Source organism: Podarcis raffonei, chromosome 6 (assembly GCF_027172205.1).
Source record: "Podarcis raffonei isolate rPodRaf1 chromosome 6, rPodRaf1.pri, whole genome shotgun sequence".
NCBI lineage: Eukaryota > Metazoa > Chordata > Lepidosauria > Squamata > Lacertidae > Podarcis > Podarcis raffonei.
The window spans coordinates 33925332-33948348 of NC_070607.1; the positions used below are offsets into that span (position 1 = coordinate 33925332).

At 41.9% G+C, this 23017-nt stretch overlaps 1 protein-coding gene across 7 annotated transcripts in view; it reads right to left on the bottom strand.

Annotated features, from left to right (window-relative positions):
- Positions 1-19493, bottom strand: part of NEXN (nexilin F-actin binding protein) — a 28475-nt gene extending 8982 nt beyond the window's left edge. For 2 of the 7 annotated variants that reach the window (XM_053391978.1, XM_053391983.1), the window contains exons 1-8: positions 19366-19493; positions 9215-9300; positions 8192-8383; positions 7899-7974; positions 6477-6625; positions 3338-3382; positions 558-755; positions 184-363 (exon numbers count right to left, since the gene is read on the bottom strand). In XM_053391978.1, the coding sequence (XP_053247953.1) occupies positions 184-363; positions 558-755; positions 3338-3382; positions 6477-6625; positions 7899-7974; positions 8192-8383; positions 9215-9241 (867 nt within the window). In that variant the 5' untranslated portion in view covers positions 9242-9300; positions 19366-19493. Of the gene's footprint in view, positions 1-183; positions 364-557; positions 756-3337; positions 3383-6476; positions 6626-7898; positions 7975-8191; positions 8384-9214; positions 9301-18410; positions 18691-19365 lie in introns of those variants that run through there. The other 5 variants (XM_053391981.1, XM_053391985.1, XM_053391979.1 and 2 more) reach the window with 4 other exon arrangements.
- Between the last annotated feature and the right edge of the window lie 3524 nt (positions 19494-23017).

Genomic DNA, 23017 nt, shown 5'->3' on the forward strand with positions numbered 1-23017 from the left:
AAGCAAATGCAAGTGGAAGCCCCCTGCAGAACATAAGGATTCATGCAGGACATGATGTGTGAGAGAACATTGAGGTAGGGTTGCATATGTGTCCCCCTGCTTTGAATTTTCATATGGTCAGGCATACATGTCTCCAAGTCCATCCATCCTCCACTAAGACCATATTTTGCTCCATATGCTTACCATTTGCTGCCTTGCCTCCTCAAATGCACGTTTTTCCTCTTCCAGACGTTGCCTCGCCTCTTCCTCTGCTTGCCTTTTCTGATTTTCTTGTCTCTGTCTTTCCAATTCTTCAAATGTTAGTTTCACTTTGCCAGGGCTGGGTGATTCTTTTCTTTCGCTGTCAAGCATTTCATCTTCATCCTATATACAAAAGTTTGTTATTCCGACTTAAATCCTCATGATACTTAATGCATGCAGTCTTAAAATCCCAGATTTCCCTGCACTCCTGAATCCACTTAGTTGGAAGCAAGTTTTGCTGTAATAACGGGAGCCTTTTTCCAATGAAGCATGCTTAGGGTCAACATGCAAGGGGTTCCCCCCGCAATCTTGCTTACCACATCTGGTGAGAAATATTTGACTTCCCTGAGAGCTTGCTTTTCCTGCTCATATCTCAATCGCTTTTCTTCTTCAAGCTTTCGCCTTTCTTGTTCTTCTCTCTCTCTCTCTAGGTCCTCAAAACTTATTTTCATCTTCCCAGGTGTTTTGCTAGGTTTTATGGGAACTACTGTCACTAGCAATGAATCATCACCTTCCTGTTGTTAAAAACAAATGTCACCGTGAACATTTGGACTGTGCAACTACTACTGCCTGTGAAGAATTATGCTTCTGCCAAAATGTTCAATTTCTTGGAGGATGTCTGGACAAAATCTGTGGCCACAGCTGTCTTTAGGGTAGCAAAATGGCATCAGGAGGAGATGCTGCTCCAGCTCTGGGCACAGCTGCTGTCAATCATTTGTGAATACTTGAATCGTGCCATCAGTTTAGCACTTCTGAACATTCAGCAGAATAATATATATCTATGAAGCTGTTTGTAGTCCTTACAACAACCCTGTAAGGTAGGTCAGCATTATTCCTATATTGCTCATGGAGAAGCTAAGAGGGACTTGCCTAAACCAGCTAGTAAGTCCGTGACAAATGAGAGACTCCAACGTATTGTAACTCCATTTATCTTTTTCTCAAAAGTTCAGGTCATTCAGGTAAAAACCCAGTCCGGATAGAAGATGAGCACCTAATTTGACACTGATATGCTGCTTTACCAGGTCCTTAAGTTGACAAGAGTTATCTCAAGACAACTACATCTATTAAACTGAGCTTTGCTTCTACTTTTCAAGCATTAAAAGATGGGTGGGGGGTACAGGAGATTAGCTCCAAATGTAGTAAATACCCTTTTCTAATCTGATCTAGGTAGATGTTGTGACGTGTGAAAGGATGCTCTTGAATAAATAGAGCAGATATGGTTATTAAATGCCTGGGGCATATGCTCAAATAAAACTATAGAAGGTCCATGTTTATCTGGACCATATCTAGCGGGCAGGGCACTCCTATTTGTGCCACTTCGGTGAATGTGATATAAATGAATATGTGGGAAGTGCAGTGCTACTAATACAGGCACAGATCTACCACACATCAGTATTAAAATTCCGATTACAACACTTGCTAAGAAAAGAAGATCACACACACACATACACACAGCCCTGGGATGGCACCCTCTTCTGTCCTCAAACCTACTTTCCACGCCAAAAAAACAAAACAATACAGAAAAACACCATGGTGTTACGAACTGGTGGTACCACACAAAGAGCATCGTAAAATTGTGGGACCATGCAGCAGTGTAGTAATCCTTGTGTCAGATTCTATGCTCCTCATCCACTATGCAGAAGAATTCACTTTCATGCAGGAGCAGCTATTTTGATGACTGTCAGTAGATGGTAGTTACACTCCATGAAATCATGGTAGGATATCTGAAAACGTTTGGTTAGCCTAATTTCTGGTAAATACATTAGAACAGGAGTACCCAAACTATGATTCATAGACTTTCAATGGCCCATGAACTTTTGTTGAGGTGGTCCAAGGCATGTTGATATTAAATACTCATATTGCTTTTCATTGCTTCTTTTGTTTCTTGTATTTTATTCTACTACCATCTATAAAATTCAGATTGCAGCGTTAAAATACAACACAACAAATAGCAATTAAAATACAATGAAAAATCACACAGCATCTACCACAGCTGTTAAAATTGCTACAACAGGCAGGAAAACCATTAAGTGGCCTGCCAAGTCCATCAGCAATTTTCAAGTGGTCCATGGGGTGTGGGGAGTTCAGAAACCACAGCAATGTCATTTTTATTCACTAGATTTTAATGTTTTCTCCCATTATAGAATTTAAGACTAGGATTCTCAAGCAATCCCACACTCAAGTACTGACCAGATGCAGATCGGCTTAGCTTCAAGCAAGAGTCCTTTCCCATCTGGGACTACCTAAATCTTAGTCATTTAAAATGTAGCCAGTTTCTTGAGGGATCTTAAATTTTAAAAGATACTGCCAAGGCAAATAACATAAAAAATTCAAAGGACTTCATAAAGACCATCTTAGAAAGTGAACAGCTCTGAAAGCCTAAGCTGGCTTTAATTAAGACACTCTTGTGTCTAGTTAATCATTTGGCTATTAACTTGTTCCACAACTTCTGGAAAAAAAGTTGTCTCAAACCATAATGGGTAGATGCACTCCTAATTCTGTTAATTACTGTATGTAGATGTATTGCAACTGCCATAGTGGAATCAAGATAGCGCTGTCTGCAGATAGCCCACAGGCCACATACAATGTGTCTGTAATGGCATTACATCAATTCAAGCAGTAAATATAGTAGCTGCCTTAGGGTTTATGAGACCACAACATTTACCTTGGGGCTACTGACCTCATTTCAGAATGCACTTCACATTACTGTAAGAATAGAGCTAAGCAACATGGTGCCTTCCAATTGTATTACGCTACCATTCCCTTCAGCCCTGGCCAGAAGCAGATTAAGTAAACATTAAGAAACAGCATTGTAAAATAATGTGCAGGCGTCCATGTCATCAACGGTTACCGGCAAATGGCAAAGAGCCAAGAAAAGTCACAGTGTAAAGAAGCAAAAGTCATTGTAATTCTGGTCACATTTACCTCATGGCGAGTGCCGAAAGCACTGATCAGTCTGATAGTATACTGTCTCTGCTAGCAAAGTGTGCTTTCGTGTCTTTCCCAAGTGTTTTTGTTTAACCCGGCCATTACTAGATATGTAATAAACAGTGAGTCACAAATAGGTGAATGTTTCATGGTAAAGAAGTCTGATTACCTCCGATGCCGATTCGCTTCCCGAATTGTTTAACTGCTCATCAATCTATTAAATAAGAATTTCACACAATAATGTTACTTTGACTCTTTGGCTCCCCCTTGCAAAAACATTTTAAAATATGAAAATATTGTGCCGAATGACAAATCGAAATGTGGCATTAAAAGGTGCACTTCCAGTGTGTACATCTAATCTAAGCAGCCGCTGGTCAGACATTGCTCTCCAGAGGTATTTACCTCAACTGTACAAGAGGTTCAGACTTTAGCATGCCCTCCTCCATCGTACACCATGTGCAGCAGCTAGAAAGCAACCACGCTGAACACAACCCACTAATTTTGTGCCATGGCCTGTGGTGTGCTGGACAAGCAGCAAAACCAGCAGGCCCCAGGAGACCTGGAGTAGATGGCTGGTGAAGGGTTGGTAACAGGTGAACTGAGCTGAAGCATATTCACTGGAAAAGCACAGTCTCCCTGTCCCTGCCATCTGGAAAGCCTTTAAAATCCTTGCTACTGCTGCAGAGATATCCTGCATTCACCTATGCACAGAACAGCGCACTTAATTTGTATCTTTCTCCACAGCCTAACGTGCTTACTGGGTTGAGATTTTCCCCTAGAGAACAATGTCTGGCCAAGGCTATGTGGCAATTCCTTCACACAACCCTATTTTGTGCTCATTTATGGATACGTAGGTCCATCAGCTATGAGCCACATGTAAAATTTTGCATATATCCCTTTAAAAATACTCAAATGTGATCAGAGTGGATCAAGCTCTTGCTTCCTGGTTAATGTCTGGGAATGAGATTGGGTTAGGTCTGGGGGGGAAGGCAGGATATACCGGTAATTATAAATATAATTACAACAATAACAATTAAAGGTAAAGGTAAAGGACCCCTGACAGTTAAGTCCAGTCACAAATGACTCTGGGGTTGCGGCGCCCATCTCGCTTTACTGGCCGAGGGAGCCGACGTTTGTCTGCAGACAGTTTTTCTGGGTCATGTGGCCAGCATGACTAAGCCACTTCTGGCAAAACCAGAGCAGCGCATGGTAGCTTTCCTGAATTTCACACACTGTATTCATTTGATAGGGTGTGGAGTACATTGTTACTTAAGGGTGCCTATAACATCTAGTGTGAATATCTAATGTGTAAAACCATCCTTTACATACTAGTTCCCACACTACACAGGCATTCTCTGCTTCAATTAAATATTTGGCAACCACTATTGCCACAGTCCGTAAGGCTAACTGTTCAGTTAGACCTTTATTACTCGTGCTTCACCTTTCATTATGATACTGAGAATACCGGAATTTCTGGCAGGCTGAGGGTGGCTTAGTTACTGTCTACAGCGACAATGAATGTTTGTTGCCTTGTAAAACAAGAGAAAGAACTCTAAAAGGGCATCTTTCCGGTGACCATAAGTTATGGGTAAATTTAAATGCTACAGTGTCTGTGTGGAGGTCACCCAAAAGCCCGTGTCAACATTCAACACAACACACAGCATGCAGAGGCGAAACTAGGCTTTATTTTACCCGGGTCAAAGACCCAGTTTGGCACTCCTCATGTGTATTTGCATACACACACAGAGGCAGGTAACCTCAATGGCACCCCAATGGAGGCTTCACCCGGGCAAAAAAACCGGGCTAGCCACCCCCCTGCAGCTACGGCTCTGCAGCATGTAAAGCTAACATCTTGCTTCTCCTGTCTTTTGTAGTATCTGTACTTCTGGAACTGCCAGCTCCACAGAAGTATAAAGGTGAAGCATGCAATCAGCAGGGAACACTGCATGGGATTTCTGGTGGCTTCTGACCATAATGTTTAAAGCAGCTCTTAGGAGTTAAGCTGGAAAGGAATGCTTTAAAGAAAGCATGGCTGCACAAATTATCCTGTTTGCAAGAAGCTTTCAGTAGCACAGTAGACAAGTTAACCCAAGCAGCTATTTGGGCTCATGGGGCAAAAAATCCCCAATCTTCCTCAATGCCGTAAAGGAACACTGGAACTTCTAATGGTATTTACTTTCTAGTTGTGAGCAATGGCTTGTAGTACAAGATCTGGACAAAAGCCGTGTCCCAAAATTGGTGTTAGATCACCAGCATCTTAACTGCTTCTGTACATTTCATCCCATGAAACAAGCAAATCATTCTTCATACAAGATACCGGCCTCAGAAATGCTTTTGAACTGATCAATTATCAATTTCAAAATACAAAAACACTTTAATAAGTCATACAGATCCTTTACAGAAACTCCGAGTGCAATTCACCTGTTCTCCCTCTGTATGCAAATAGAAGAGCATTTTATTTCTTAGCTTATTCAAACCAGTAAAAAACTGCCTTACATAACCTTTTCTCTACTTCTCTCATTCTTCAAATATCAGAAAACATATATTTCAACATCTTGTAACATGTTGCATCTTATAAGCCTGAGAGGTATATGAGCATTACTGGAAAATTGACTTGATTAATGTGGTTGTACCAGCACAGCACAGGACATCTTTCTATTGACAGCAACCAGTCATTCATACATATACACACACATTTGGAAATTAAAGCATGAGACACCTGATCCTAGCACCCAATTCTCATAAAGAAAATGGCATTTTAATACTGAATGCTAAGAATGCAGGCAACACACCAAATATGACACTCCCCAAGGAAGAATGTGGCTATGTTGCATTCACAAATGGCTACAGAATTGATATTCAGTGTCAGTACGGTAGGTAAGAGACTTTTTAACTTGCCCTGGTTTTACCCATTTTCTGCAGAGAGGACCAAGTACAGTCAAGCCAGGTTCAGTTAGTCTCTTAACATTCAAATGCAACTTGTCCATTTTGCAAATAAACATTTGCTGCTGCGGTCAAATTGTATTTTCAGCAATTTAAAACATCAGAACATTGTATCTCCTTCATTGCTGAATATGACACTCTGTGACTATGTAGGCAAACAAACAAAATGTTTCAAACGCCCAACGTAATTGAATGGAAGAATACATAGTTATAGTAAATAAAATACTGATGTGGTAGGAAAAGCTCCATATACCACCTGATGCTTCAAATGCACTGTTTGTGGAAGACTACTGTTTATAATTTAAATGGCTAGGGTTTTTTATTTTAACATTTGAATGGGATATTGTAAATTACTATAAGCCTACCTCTTGTGCTTTCTTTGCTAGTTCTCTCTGAATTTTCCTTTTCTCTATCATGTCTTGTTCAATCCTCCGCTTCCTCTCCTCTTCCATTCTTTTCCTTTCTTCCTCCTGCCTCTGCTTTTCCATTTCTGCAAACTTCCCTTTGACAGTCCCTATGAAAAACAAAAGGGAAAAACAAACAGCTCAGTTTATCACCTGACTATCCATCATTCGTAAAACACTAGTTTTCTTTAGCATAAATATATTTGTTTAGAAATGTGAAGGAGGAGGTAGCAAGTTGAACAGAAGCATAGTTTAGAGCTTGGATAGGGAACTTGCAGCTTGTGGGGGACATGCTACTGTCCTTGGCGTAATTTTCATGTGGTCGAGAGATGGGATGGCACACAGAAAGCGTATTATACAGCCATGTGGTGCTGTATGGCTCCTGAATGACTTTCACCATGGGTCAATTGCCCTTCATAGGAAAAAGGTTAATCCAGGCAGATGAAGATGATGGACTTTATGGAGCTGGCTTATCTCACTGGGAGAATCCGCGACCAGAAAGAAGAGGAATATCAAGAAGACTGGAAGAAATTTAAAGATTATTTGAATAAATATTGTAATATTAAAGATTAGTAGTTACTTGAAAGTACTAAACAGGCCTAGGATTAAATTAGGATAAATTAAATAAATGCAATATAGAATATTAAGGAAAGTTTTAAAAATTGATAATAATCGGAATATTGTTTTTTCAATAATGATATTGGAAAACTGCTACATTCAGTTACAAGGAAATTTAGATGGAAGAGATTAGAGGAAGTCAAGTAATATGTTCATGAAGTTGGAAACTTAGTTAACTAATTAATTTTTATTGTTTGTTTGTGGTTATATTTTTGGTTATTTTTTATGCCTTTTTTCTTTTTCTTTCCTTTTTCTCTATTTTTGTTTTATTGGTTTTACAGTATGTGTTGTATTTGTTGGAAACTTAATAAATATTATTGGGAGGGGAGGAAAAAGGTTAACCCATCGCTGCTCTAGAGCATAGGCAGCACCACGGTGCGCCTTGCTTTTGTAGATTTATCTAAGAGATAGAATGCAGAGCAACACACCTCCTAAGGAAGGAGGCAGGAATGTGTTGACTGGGGGCTTAATGGAGTTACTCAAGGCCGTAGACCATAGAAAGCTTTAGAGATGATCGCCAGCATTTTTTATTGGTCCTGGAAGGAAGCATGAAGACAGCCAATGCAGTTGGTCAGATACATTCTTTGTGCCCTCGTATCCCTGTCAGGAGGCAAGCCACAGCATTCTGTACTACCCACAGCTGCAGAACTTCTTAAAAGTTGGCAGCCCCACAGAGTGTTGCAGTAATCAACATGAGCTGTTACCAAAGGATAGGTGACGGAGGTCCAATCTCTTGCAAAATAGACTTTAACTCTTAATTCTTACCTGTTAGTTTTGGAACATAAGCTTTCTCAACTTTAGACTTTTCTTCCTCGTCATCAGAAGCAAGTAGTTCTATCATCTGAAATAATGAATGAGAAACATAAATTTTCATTTGTTTTTTTTGAAGGATTTAAAACGTAAATAAATCTAGAGAGTTTATGCAAGGTTATAAAATAGTTTATATAGCTGGATCAAAGTATATTTATTTGTACTGCAGTGTAGAAGTTGGCAAGTTATTTTTAAAAGCTTGAAAGGAAATAAAAGTAACAGAAATGAATTTTTGCAAAGGAATTGACCTCCTGCTTCCGCCTGCTCCATTCTCTTTCTCTAACATACTGTTCTTTTCTTCTTTGCTTCTCATCTCTAGATCGCCTTTGATTTCTTTCTTCCCTTGCTTTCTGCATGGCTTCGAATTTATCCTTTACATCACCCTTTCGAAGTTTGGGCACATAGGACTTTGGGACAGGTTTAGACGAAGAAAGCAGAATCTTTGTGAAGACAGGGAGAAGGCAAAGACAAGAGAAAGATGGTAGAAGCAGATGAAGAGAAATTGCATGGAATATTAGACAGAATGTGAGACTTTTGAAGAGACAGGAAATAAATTGGAACCTGAGCTGCATTTACAATGTTTGCTTTTAAAGAGAAAAACAAACTCTTTCTTTTGCACAGGTATAGGAAGCTCTCATGAAGTTGCTTTTGTATTAAACCTAAACCTAAACCTAAAGCTTCCAATAACAGATGGATCACAGTCATGTCTAGAAAAATTTGTTATTAAAAAAAAACACAATTGCTAATTGAACCAGACTTTTGCCTGGATAGTGTAGATTTTCCCTCTCTTTACTTTTCCATTTATTTTAATGCCACAGAACAACTTCACAGTTTGACAATTGTACTGTTTTAAACTGAAATACTCTACAATTTTTGCTTTAGGATTACACACACACATGCGCGCGCGATGGGCTAGAAGACTTATTGGGCTAGAAGTCAGATGTACATCTTAGGAACAGTTTGTGCAACAAATGGAAATCCTATCAAATGTGGCTTCCCCATTCATTCAGTAACAGTAGATGATGATCTGTGCATGCTTTTCCCCCTTGTGCATGTGAACTCACACAGTTTTCTGGACAGAGTGAAAATATGCAGAGCCCTAAGATGTGTGCATTCCCTGACAACCATCCCGTCACTCTACAGGTGCCCACTTCACATGCTGAGAATCAAGGATCTAAGTCTCTTGGTTATATTATATTATTTAATTTAGGCTACTATAATAAAGCCAGAGTTTGTTGTTTGTACTTCCCCCTTCATACCACCATACATACCTCTGTCTTCTGTGCAACGTCATTCATGGCTACTTTCTGTGATCTAGCAGCAGCAGTGTGCAAAAATGGATGTGTCCAGGCTTTACCTTTGTAAGGAAAAAAAAGAGATATGACCTCACTTGGTTGATATATATAAAAAGGAGGGTGGTGGTGGTTCTCTCTCTCTCCCTCTCCCTCTCTAAGTACTCAACTACTAGGTCCCTGCAGTTTCTATCCCAGTAGAGAATAAAGTAGGGTCCTTGAGTCCTCTGCCTCCCAGTAAATTCAAACTGTGCATTTACATTTCCAGTGAGGTTGGAAGCCTGTAAACATGTCTTATAAAACATTAAGGCCTCATATCCACATAGAAGTGTTATTCTGTTTATATCACAGCTTTCCTCCAAGGAAAACAAGGTCTCGTACACGGTACATTTCCCTATTTTATCCTCACAACAAACCTGCTATGTAAGTTAGGCTGAGAGATATGAAGTGGCTTGGCCTGTTCAGTCCTGTTCAAACCCTCTAACCACTAAACCACATTAGCTCCGGAATGAACCACATATTTGCAGATGAGCTCAATCTCAGATTCTTCTAATATTTCCCCCATTCCTTCTTCGAGCCCGTTATATCACCACAGTAAAAACTGCATCCTGATTAAGCCTTCACATAAATTGTTAAGAGGGGAAATGAAAAGAGATTGGTTGTCTGCAAAAGTTTCAAAGAAGCCTAATATCTGCTACAAGGGACCAAGCTAATGGCCTCTGATTCCCACATTCTTGTAGTTGAAATTACTTCCCCGGCTTGAATGAAGTAATTTTGCCTTGGGAGAGTCACTTGCTAGCAGATGTGGAGTGTTAGCACATGGTGGCTTGTATGTATTTATCATTTCACTCACTAAGAAGCTAAATCCAGACAAGAGAGAGACTCTTTTGGACAGGAATAAGGTGTACAGCCTGTTCTGGGCAGGGTTGGACTTCCTGCAACAGCCTGGATCCAGCCCAAGTTCTAAATGGCTAGATTGCAACAGTTGCCAAGGAATGCTTCTTACCAGTTTTGCCTTATACACTAGCTGCACACATGGGAAGAGAAACCAGACCAGCATTTCATGCTCCAGATTAGGCTGCTATGGTGTGGTCTACATGGGGCTGCCCATGAAGACCATCCAAAAAATGCAGCTGGTGGTGATGTGACATACAAGCTGCTTGGGAAGATAATAGTGAGTAGGGATAGAAGGAGTTAAACTCCCTTCATCTTTCCCCCATTCCATTGCCACCCCCCAAAGTTGTTTATCCACTAGGAAACTATCCATTGGATTTTAAATAATGCATATTTATACATATGCAGTTTGCTTCTCTTAAAGGGACAGAAGTTTGAAGGCAGGTGCGCAGGCAGGCACTCCCTTAATCCAACCCTATATAGAAAACAAGTTTTTCCAACCCTGTCTTGCTTCCAAGGCCAAGGTAATTGACCACAGTTTTATGCCAGTAATATACAGAAACAGCTTTATATGGGCTGCAGCCAGAGTACTATGGAGAGTATACTCCATCAAAACCTATTTTGGAAGAAAATTGGGGGTAAGGACTAGCATTCCAATTGCACTGTCATGGCAACCATAAAAAGTCAAGAAGCAATGCTTAAGGCATTTAAGCACTATTATTTTGTTAACATCATTACCCATTGGAAAAGGGGCACATGATGAGTGCCACTCTTAAACAGATAAGTTGCCAGGAGTCAGAGTTTAAGAAGTGCCACATGTGAGCTGTTGCATTGTTTTACTATTCAAAGTTATCATTGGTTCTCTATTCGCACTGTCTCCAAATATATGTTTTCTATACAATAGAAACATTTTGAACATATATCTCTTTTCTGAAAATTCTATAGCACATACTTCTTTTTTTTCCAAAAAAGGAGGGGAGTATTTGAATTTTATATTATTTGCTGGAGTAACCTCTTCACCATTTTCTGGCCATGCAGCTCAACTATTCAACATGCTTCTGAATGTGGATACATGAGCAGGCTATGCATGTAAGGTGCTGACAGCCATTTCTATGATAGCAACTTTGCTTTTAATAATAGCTGGAAAAAAGTTCTATTCACAAAACTCTTTGTATGCATTCATGTACCCACATGCATCATTACATACAGGAATTTATAGTCCACATGAAGTACATCAAGACAACTTACAACTGATATGATAAAATCGGCCCATAAATATGTATCAAATAATTTAAAATGTGGGGGAAATGTATAGATACTTGTTGGCTAAAAAGATAAATTCATATTGTGAAGGCCTGTCCAAATAGTACATGCCTGAAAAGGCAGGGGCAATTTGACAATATTGATAACCTCTTCAGTATAGCAGATGGTAGATTCACTAGACATTAATAATCTGATTTATGAAGAGTCTATTATTTGATCCAACATTTCATATTTGTCATGTATGTGTTACATAGGTGACAAATAGATGTAGGATCTTCTGGCTGCTAAAAAGACTTATGGCAGCTCAATAAGCTAATGGAGCTATCATTTACTTTCTTCCTGCTAGCTGCTCTAGAATAGCAGAAGGTCTCTCAGCAGCTGAGGCTGCTCTTGCCCCCTCTGCCAGACTCAGTAAGGTTAATACTTAGAGATTCTAAGTCATGGCTAGGCAAACTAAGGCCCGGGAGCCGGATCCAGCCGAATCGCCTTCTAAATCTGGCCCACGGACAGTCCGGGAATCAGCGTGTTTTTACATGAGTAGAATGTGCCCTTTTATTTAAAATGCATTTGTGGTGTGGGGTGGGTTATTTGTGGGGCATAGGAATTCATTCATTTTTACCCCCTTCAAAATATAGTCCGGACCCCCCACAAGGTCTGAGGGACAGTGGACCGGCCCTGGGCTGAAAAAGTTCTAGGTGATGAGAGTACAGCAGGCAAAACTTCCTCTTACAGAACAGGTGTGCTGATGTAATGCCTGTATGTACAAGTAGAGGGACAGAGGCAACACTGATACAATTGCTGCTGTTGGGTGCTAGTTGGGTGCCTTTGCATGGATGTGTTTGCATGCACATAAACACATCATTGTGGTAATGCAGTTGATAGTAAAAAATAATACAGTAATCAGGGCTATATACTTCTTGCTGAAGATTTTGACAGTCAAAACCAATTTTTTTAAAAAGGAAAATAAAAACATAACATTCTGCATGTGTGCACATGGAGGATATAACCAAATATATTTTTTAAAAAATCATAAACTTAAATAATCATAAGCTATTTTTCTGCACAGTCTTTAAAAAGTAAGAGACTAGGTGCTCTGACATCTGCAAAATGCATGCCTTGGGTGCTCTCCTTCTCTTGATTTACCATTTTAACCCTTCTTGTGGGTTGTTCTTCAAGCTATAGCTTGCATAGTACTTCAGGGGGAAGAGGACATGTCAGCTATACATAATAACATCAAGATGCAGTCAAATGGCCATCCTGTAGGAAGTAAAGCCTATTGCAACAGTTCAATAGCACACTAATAACAGAAATAGATCTTCACAGAAAGGATCGACATGTGAAACAAAACGTACCAGTATTCTTGTTTCAACACAAGTGAGAACAAGCACTTCTGGCAAATAACACTGCCTGAACACCTGGCAACATGTGCAGATATAACAAGACCTGAATTACAAGTTTGTAAAAAAATAGGTAAGGATAGTTACTTAATTAGGAACCCTACCCTATTTCCTCATTTCTTTCTTTCACTTTTCAAAATCACTTTATTCTTAAAGCACATTGAAATATAAAAAAATATTCAGGCAAACCACACTCTGTTGACCAGAGTAAAAAGTTGTAATCCTCCACAATTCAGAAGTAGCTCATGTCTAATCCACAGTCAAGATACAGAATGTTGTTGATCTTATGTGGGAATAGGGATGGGATCAAAATATATGGGGGGGATACTCTCTAGAGCAGGGACGTCCAACTCCCAATAGGCTGCAATCTACTTACAGTATAAAAAAACTGGCAGTGATCTACCCATTGTCGTTGAATGGACCAAAGTTGCTGAGCTTTCTTTAGGAAGCCAAAGTTCTTGACCTTTTTAGGAACCACGGTTGTTGTTTTTCTCCTTCTTGGGGGGAGGAGGAGATCACTGAGGGGCCAAAGATCTACCTGGATCTACCAGGAACACCCCACAATCTACTAGTAGATCACAATCTACGTGTTGGACATGCCTGCTCTAGAACAAAGACCTTGGACACCAGGTATTATCTTCAAGCCATAAACAGGGCAGATCCATATGAGCCAACGACAAAATGGCATTTTAGACAAACACTCAAAGATACATCTAAGAAGAAAAGCACCAGGCAGGGTAGACTAGGGAGTTACTGAGCATGACTGACATTTTGTTGATGGGGAACCTGTTGGAATCCAGTCCCCAGCCAGCGTTGCTAATGATCAAGGATGCTGGAAGATTTAATCCAGCAACATCTGGAGGACTGCATGTTCCTGATCCTTGCATTATACGATGCAAGGCTGTAGAAATAGAGCTTATGTCAGCAAGTGAACAGAGTTGCCTCAAAATCATTAATTCCCCATCACTCCACCAGTCTGGTCACTTTTTTTTTTGAAGCTTGCTGGCTGCTTTGTACAATTTCCATGTGATCTCTTGAACTTTTCAAAGGCTTCACAGAGCTGAATTTTATATTCAACATTACATTTCTCATTGAGTTTTACTTTATTTCAGGGTTTAGGTTGTGGTAGTTGTCCAGTCATTATACGTATGTCTACTTTTAAAAAAGAAAGAAAAAAAGTCCTTAATAGCATGTCCTGGACTATAGCTGCCAGTTTCCATTTCACTGCAAACTTGCAGCACATAAATTAGAAAAAGGAGCACATTGTTCCAAAACATCTTCCTTGATCTTGTTAACTGAATTACTTTTTCCACATCCATATGTGGAAGTCATCACACATCACCACACCATCTTACCCCTTTTTATTTTCTCATCAGAATCTACAAACAGTGATGTTGCATTATTTTATGATTTCAAGAAGAGGAGGCTGCACAAAGGACAAAAATGCTCATCCACTGCTATCAGTAAAACCGCAAACACAGAAAACAATGAAACCAGCTTCATTGCCTAGCATATGAATGAAATATGAATGTGCAAAGCCTAGCAGTTTTCATTCCAGTAGTGATTTGCAGATGTCAAGTTAACCAATAGCTGCCACCATTGGGATCAAAGGAAGATTCCCAGGATACCAACAATTTGGAACAGGCGTCGGAAACAACGTGCTCCAAGGTACTGAAGAACATTAACTTCCTCGGCACCCCCACCCCAAATTTCTGGGTCACTTTATAACATTTTTAGAAACACCACTTCATATCTGCTTTGAATAGTCCTATTAAAAAAATAAATCTTAGGCCACGATTCAAAGAGCTGCTTGGGTCATACAAGAGAGTTTCTGCAGTCAGAAGAATGTTCTACTCTCTTTTTTGCCTTTGAACTCTGCATCATAATAAAAAAGCTGGTTGTTATCATTCCCTTCAGTTTCAAAAGCAATATGCCATATGGCATGGGGGCACTGCTTTCTTAAAAATAAAATAAATAGTACAAGCCGTCCTATACATTTATACCCACCAGCACCTGTCCAAAGGTCTCCAGTTCCCTTAAATGATGCTAGCCATTTTTCCTTGTTGCCCCTTATTCTTGGAATGCAACTACTATTCTTGATTTCCTTTTCAGTCCCTCCTCAAAACTTGGATTTCAGATTACCACCTTAGTCCTGGTGCCTTATTGCAGTTAAACCAGAATACATTCAGTTTAAATATTCACATAACAACTGCAAATAAACTGTTATAATAAACTATTTTACCTAGTTCAAAACAGGATTGCTCTTGATCAAAACTATCTGGAAGGGATTGACTGGGTGGGTTCATGTGGTCATGGATTCTTCTTTGTGTGAAGGTGCCAGGAGCTGTAGCATAGCTGTTCCTTAAGAAGCCCTATTTGAATTCATGAGACTAACAACTATCACCTAGTCACTGATATCCCCTTTTAGGGACAAGGTGCCTGAGAAGATGGTGGCCTCTTTTATCCATGTTCAGGGCTGGTTGGAACTGAAACAACCCTTGGTTCTTTGATGGTGTATGGAGAGAGATAGGGAGAACAAAACCTGCTGATTCTCCTGGATCTCTCCAAGGTTTTTGATGCTATCAGTCATGGTATCTTGCTGGATCGATTCTGTGTAATGGGAGTTGCAGGCATGCTGATATGATGACATAATTCCTACTTCCTGAGTCATTTTTAGGAAATAACATTGGGGGACTTCTGCTTGGGCCCCAACAGCTGTGCTGTGAAGTCCTGCAAGGTATTATTCATCGTGACGCCCATGGTCTTCAACATGTGGATGAAACTGCTAAGTAAGGTCATCAGAAGATTTGGAGTGAGCTGTCATCAGTGTATCATTGAAACACAGTTCTGTTTGTCATCTGAGTCATGTGAGGCTACGTAGGTGCTGGACTGGTGCCTGGGTTTGGTAATGGGCTCAATGAAGGTCAATAAACCAAGACTGAATCCTGACAAGACGGATGTACTGCAGGTAGGTGGTTCCCATGTTCAGGAAGTGAGTATGCAGTCTGTTCTGGACGAGGTCTTTGGGGAGTCCTGGATCCAGCATTGTCACCTGAGGGCCAGCTAACCTTGGTGACACGGAGGTGAAGATACACTGAAACATTTTGTTGCAGTTCCTTCTAATTACTTATGTGGTTTAGAACTTATCAGTGTGGAAGTGAAATGGGGCAGCCAAAAATAAGGTAGTGGCTTCTACATACTTGGGAGATATTCTAGGTACACATAAATACACACTAATTAAAATAAAATGGCATTTTCCTTTAAATCCCAAAACTGGCTATCAGGAACCTGTAAGTGTATAAGATGCTGATGACAGTTGGGCCTGCACAGAAACCAGATATCAGGTAGGCTACATGAGGGAGAGTCATAACTCAGTGACAGAACATGTTATTTATGTGCAAAAGGTCTCAAATTCAATCCTCAGGGTCTCTAGGTAGAGCTGGGAGAAAACCCTGTCTGAAACCCTGGAAAGCCATCTCTAGTCAGCATGGACAGTACTGAAATGAAGTGTTGATGTTTTAGACCGCAGTTTCCACCAGTCCCAGACAGAACAGCCAATGGTGGCAAGGCCGTTCTACCCAAGAGGCAAGATGAGGCAACTGCCTCAGGTGGCAGGATCCACATGGGCATCAGATCCTGATGTAGATCTTTATTCCTTCCTTGTTCTTGACGTAGATTTTAACTCACTCCTTCTCATGCCAATTTGTGATCCGCCTCTGATGTCAAAATATCTCAGGTGAACCCTGGATGATGGGAATTGTAGTCCAAAACATCGAGAGGGCAGCTGGTTGGGAAAGGGTAATCTAGTAGGTTCATTGCAGAGGTCAGATCTGATTGTGCACTTTGCCATTCACATAATAGTACTGACCATTACTTGCATATATGTACATTTAAGGTTTTACAGAGAAACTGCTCCAGTTGGGCTGGCATTCACACAGACCTCCTTGCGATAAAATACCACCAGAGCGTTGAGAAGTGTCACAATGAAAAATAGGTTTCATTTAGTAAAATAGATCAGCTACATGATGATATAAAATAAAAGGCAACCACGCTTGCTCCCCCACCTCGTTTAATAGAACGTATGGTTGAAGATATCTCAGTACACAAAACAAAATGAATATTTCTGTTTAGCACCAAATCTAGTATATTTTTTAATGCAAAAATATTTCTGAAAGCAGTCTGTTAAGCATTCATAAACGTGCATACACTCATAGCACACCCCTCTTATTCAAAAAGTCTTAAATTCAAAATATTCTACCTAAAATTGGCTGATATTTTATGCACAAACCTCACACCCCTGATTCACTTGTAAAAGATATATCTCCTAAACAAGAAGCTTTGGGCTTTCTAGTTTAGGTTTTCTTTGGTTCCACTGACCAATTAACCTTTTGCCTTTCCATTTATGATTATATCTTTCTCTGTACATTTCAGCACGGAATAAGGCTATGCAGTGGATACAAGCAGCTAAAACACTTGAAACTTTGAGGAGCAACTTTTAATGAATTATGAAGATTATCAGTGTCACCCAGACCAGCTTTCTCACATCTCATTAGCACAAAGCAAGGCAAAATCACTACTACAGGACGAACAAATGACAAGAGCAAGAAAGGTTTGCTGAGCCGGGTTTAGAGATCACCCACCCACTTATCTGGCGACACTATCGCTACTGCTGCTGCTGCCGCCACCCCCCTTGCTCTAATATTAGCTCAGCACCTTATTCCTAGTTGTCATCTCCTTAGCCACTGATCAGTTCCACACCTTTCAGCAAAAGGTTTCTGACCTCGGGAAAGCAGAAAAGGCACCTGCATTAATCCAAGATGTTCTCTCCAGGACTTAGTTCAACTCCCTTCCACAACCCACCCCTCGCCCTGGGAAAGTTGCATTCAATTGCCATTTCATTAAAAAAAAATAATATGTGAGAGCTGCTGGCTCTGGATTTTGAGCGTTGCGATATGTCCAAGGGAGTTTTGTTTCAGAATAGAAGAGGGCCCTGGTTGGAAATGGATTTATTAGCCTGTTCCAGCGGTGCCACACAAGCAACAGCCTACTTCTCCAGGGCTGTAAATGCACAACAAGCCCGACCAACTCAGAAGCTGCAAAGGGACCCACAGCGAAGCCCCCAGAATGTTCTTCCAAATAAAACCCGTTTCTAGTCTAGACAAGAATGTGCGCCAACTGTTGCTCTTCGGACGTCAAGGGAAACTAAAGCCCTGCGACCGGTGGGTGTGGGGGGAGCGAGAGAAGAACGACAGAGAAATTCGACCGTCTGAGGAGACATGAAACAGATCGCGCTGACTGGTGGAGAGAAGAGGGGGTAGAAAAAGGAATTTCCACTGTGCCAAAATAAATTTAAAAATCCGTGGGGGACGGAGAGGGGTTGCTAGCCCTCCCTCTCTCCTGTCACAGGAAGACCGAATTAAGGACAAAATGCAAGTCAAGCTGGACAAGGTCAAGCCAAAGGGAACCCTCTTGTTTGTAGAGGGAGAGAGCTCTCCCTCGCGACCGTCCCCCCTGGGGCTCCCTCGCCTCATTGCGCGCCAAAACGCCCGCCTCTCAGGCCGACCTTCGCGCCAAAACAACACCAAACACTCTCTCGTGCCCCCGAAGGCAGCTTCCCGTACCTGAGAGCCCTCTGCGCGCTTCGCTCTGCGTCTCCAGATAATCCCAGCGGCTGGGTGGGCGGGAGGGAAGCTGGGAAGCTGCTCTGCTTCTTCTGCTGCTGCTGCTACCGTCTGCTGGTGGTGCTGCTGCTGCTGCTGTTGCCGCCGCCGCCGCCGCGCGCCCCTTGGCTGCGGCTTCAGCAGCGCCGGGCTCTGCAAGTTTCCATAAAAGTCCCGGTGCGCAGCCCGCTCCCGCATTCCAAGCGAGCCCCGGCCCGGCTGCAGCTGTCCCGACGCAGCACACGCGCGCCCTGGCCGCCCCCCTCCTCCTCCTCTCTCAGCGCCCTGGCCGCGCCGCCTGGGCCCCTCTCTCTGGCCCAGCCGGGTTATTTTAGGCTGGAAGCGCCGTGAAGCTATAAATACACCCAGGGACTCGGGGAAACTGGAGAATTCCCCGGCCGTCCTGGAGGGGTGGGGGGCTCTGGCAAAATGAAAAGCGGGGGGTAATGGAGATGAGGGGAAGAGGCCAGGCTATCATTCTGAGCCGGCATCCCTGCCGGCGCTCATTCTGCGCTGCAAAAGTGTCCTTGAGCAGGTGCAGAGTGCATTTCCTCCAAGGACTGGTTGCTCCGGAATAAAATGTTGGGAGGGGGCAGGTAAGTCCCAACCCGCACAATCGATCACATGACACAACACCACACACACTATTTGAATGGAAATGCCCATCTATTTTTTTGGGGGGGGGCGGAGTTCCTCTGGAGAGGTCCAACATGGAAAACTCGTTTATTCTCCAAGAACACAGACCCAATTAACTCTCAGCTTCCACCATGCCCTATATACTAGACTCCGTAGGGTCACCACCATCATTCAACAAAGATGTCCACGTAAACAGGCACCCCCCCAAAAAAAAATCAATTCAAACAGATCAGTTAGATCTAAAAGGCAGTCATTACTTAGCAGTGAGAAAAATACTTACTATCAGGACTTGAAAATGTATTTCCCCCCTTCTCCCTTCAGCACACAAGTATTTCTGGTCCAGTTGATGGCAGTACTTTAGGGCAGTGGATCAACTCCTGACAAGCTTCACTTTTGTATATTAGAAAAAATCTGTTCTGACTCTGAGATCCTGGTGGCTTTTTTATAGCTCTAAACTGACTGAGAGCAAGTAACTAATAATAGTAACTTACCAGATAATTGTAGCAGCCTGAAGTCCACTCAGTACCCTATCTATATGGGTGTTAGCCAGCATTACTCATACTCAGAGTAGACCCACTGAAATAAATGTGGGTTTCTTTTCAATGGGTCTTTATGACTAAAGTATTTGTGTGTTCTGAATATTTTGCTAGTGTTCAGAATATAGGATCAGCCCACCATAAACATCAGCATTTATTTATTTTTTGAATGTCACTCTTCATCTGAAGATCACAGAGTGGTTCACAGCATAAAAATACAAAATGAAAACACAAAATTTGTAATAAAACAAAAGCAAAACAAACTAATAAACCCCTTCTCCCACAGGCACATTTTAAATCCTTTCACATTTGCAAAGGTGCAATTGTTAAAATTAAGGCTTGAACATCCAGAACCAGTTACTTCTGTTCCTGAATTACTTTGCAGAGTAGAGGGCAGCAGAGAGATTTGATTGCTTTTTTTTCCTGGACACATAATGGGACTCTGCTATTCTTTCCCCTCCTTTCCATTCTGTTTTTCTCACACAAGACAATACACTGGGGGCAGCTATGAATATCTTATTCTATAGAAATAAAGAGGAAATTTATTTACTTATTTGTTCAATAATATTTGATTCCTTGAGAATGCAAGGTGGACAAAAATAGTCAATATTCTTCCAGTTACTATGTGGACAGGGCTAAACACAAGGTTAAAAGCATAACTCCAGGCTGCAGTGAAAACTACTAAACTGTAGTGGGGCACATCCAAGACTTTTGCTCCTTTATCTGTATGAAAAGAGGAGGAGGAACCTTCTCTGTGTTGCATTACTGATTGTGGCATTTAACCCTGATTCCACTGCATATTCCACACTTCTAACCAATTCCCAGCTGATAGACGCTGACTGAACAGCAGCAGTGCCATAAATGTGCTATAGTTGAAATTAACAACCTCCACTTCCCTTTCCTGCTGCAAGCTGACTTTGACCCATCTTCCTTTCCATCGACCTCAACTTCCACGAGTTCTATTTTCTCCTTGGTCCCTTGCTTTCTCCTTCTTTCCCTTGTCCCTCCCTTCCTCTCTCCTCATCTTTTGTTTAGACTACAGTAACTCTGCAACTTAACAAGGGGAGCTACATTCTGGGGATTGTGCCTGAAGCCAAAAATGCGTATAGCCAAAACACATTGGGTTCACTGGTGGGTGGGATTGCCAAAGCCTTTTTTTCCTAGACACCCACCACACCCCTTTTACTTTTTTTAATGATTTTTTTTTGCCAAGCATGTAAAGCTGAATGCACACAAGTTATATGTGCATAAGCTGCAGGCTTACTGTACTTGCTTTCTTCCATCATTACCTCTGTTCGCTGGCTTCAGACTCCCACTTTATAGCTGTTGTCAGTCACAGATAGCATTCTGCAGCGCCAGTTCGTGTGAATGGAATGAGGGTGCGACTGTAGAGAAGGAAGTAGCTCAGTGGTAAGAGCATCAAGGTAGGGCTGAGACAGCATCTCAGGTAGGGCTGAGAGCAACACTTTGGCTGAAACCTTGGACAGCGTCTGCCATTCAGTGGAAGCAAGACTGAGCTAGATGAACCAGTGGTCTGACTCAATACTGTATAAGGCAACTTCCAATGTTCACCTATGTGTTGCCTACTGCTGTCGGCTCATCGTACCGGCTTTGGTGCACTTTCCCATGCTGACTCATGAAACATTGGACAGGGAGATGGATAAACCTATTTGATTCATGTGTGCTGGGGGGTGGGGAACCTGAGGTCTGACCCTTGAGTCCACACATGCAGTCCATATCCAGGCCATGCTGCTCCTCTTGTTAACTCTGGTTCCATCCCCGTCCCCATGTATACTTTTGCCTGGCTGAAATTGTGCCCCTGTAAGGGGGGGGCGGCGCTGTGGGTTAAACAACAGAGCCTAGGACTTGCCTATCAGAAGGTCGGTGGTTCGAAGCCCCGCGACAGGGTGAGCTCCCGTTGCTCGGTCCCTGCTCCTGTCAACCTAGCAGTTCGAAAGCACGTCAAAGTGCAAGTAGATAAATAGGTACTGCTCTGGCGGGTTCACCAGAAGCGGCTTAGTCATGCTGGCCACGTGACCCGGAAGGTGTACGCCAGCTCCCTCGGCCAATAAAGTGAGATGAGCGCCGCAACCCCAGAGTCGTTCGTGACTGGACCTACTGGTCATGGGTCCCTTTACCTTTAAGAGGGGGGAGGCGGTTACATCACATTTACTTGCTTGGATGGAGATGTACCTGTGTAAAAACACACACATGAATTGAGCATAGCTTGAATGTAGCCTGCTGTACAAAGGCAAGGATCACAACCATTGCTCCACAGATGCTGTTTTGCCACAATCACCCCTGGTAGGCAGCCCCCAGCAAAGTCCCCATAATGAAACATGGCCCCTAGATTGAAAAACGGTCTTGTTTCTCCCCTTGCTGTATGCAGATATAGTTCCCCACATATTAGTAGCAGCATGAACTAGGCAGTTCAGAGAAACAGCTGCCAGCTAATTCTGTATCATGTTGACTTCCTCGCCCCCTGACTGTCACTATCAGCCTCAACTTCCATGATACATCCGAGCCATTTATTAAGATGAATACAGATGACCATGCCATGTTGCATACATGCACACTGCAAGTTAACCAGCTTGTAACTGGAATCAACCTAAACATAAGAATGTTGATGCAGAAAGTCTGTCACAACTCTTATTTCAGAACAGTGACTACAAATCCTCTAGGTTTCCTCCTTGGCTAAATGAGAAATTGATTATTCAGGCAGTTTGTAACTAGAGAATAAGTGAAAGTTCAATACTGTATAATACCAGCCCTACATTTTCCCAAAAGGGGCCCATGACGTAGTGTACAATAATTTTTTAAAAATCCAAATTAAAATAAAAAAAGGAAACATGAAGCTATTCATGATTTTTATGTGGCATAGAGGGAAGAATGGATTGGGGTAAAAGAAGTAATAGATTAATTACTTCCCAAAGCTTCGGTGAAGGAAAATGGCTTTGGCTGGCTTCCAGAAGCTGAATGTGCAGACTTCAGAGAGACCATCCTATGACCAAAAAGTTCTATTTCTAGTATAACGTTTTTGGGGCTGGGGCACATTTTCAAACTGGAGAAATTGGAATGGGCAGCATGCACCCCCCCACCTATTGGTTGTAACACAATGCTACTTTCAAGTCTTTATTTCATTTGAAGAAGGGACCCTGCAGACACCAGAAACATGGGCACCCATGGAAGCCATGTTGGCAATACCAACTCTAGTGAATGCCAGCCACAAGTACAAGCAAGCAAGTCACCTAGAGAAGGATTTTATCCAGAGATCTTTGTAACCAGGGAGATTTGTAGAGGAGTCCCCTAAACTGTAGGTGTTTCAGGGCAAGACCAGCACCTCGGATTCAGCCCAGATACACAAAACAAAAAGCATCACAAAAAGCAAAATCCGCA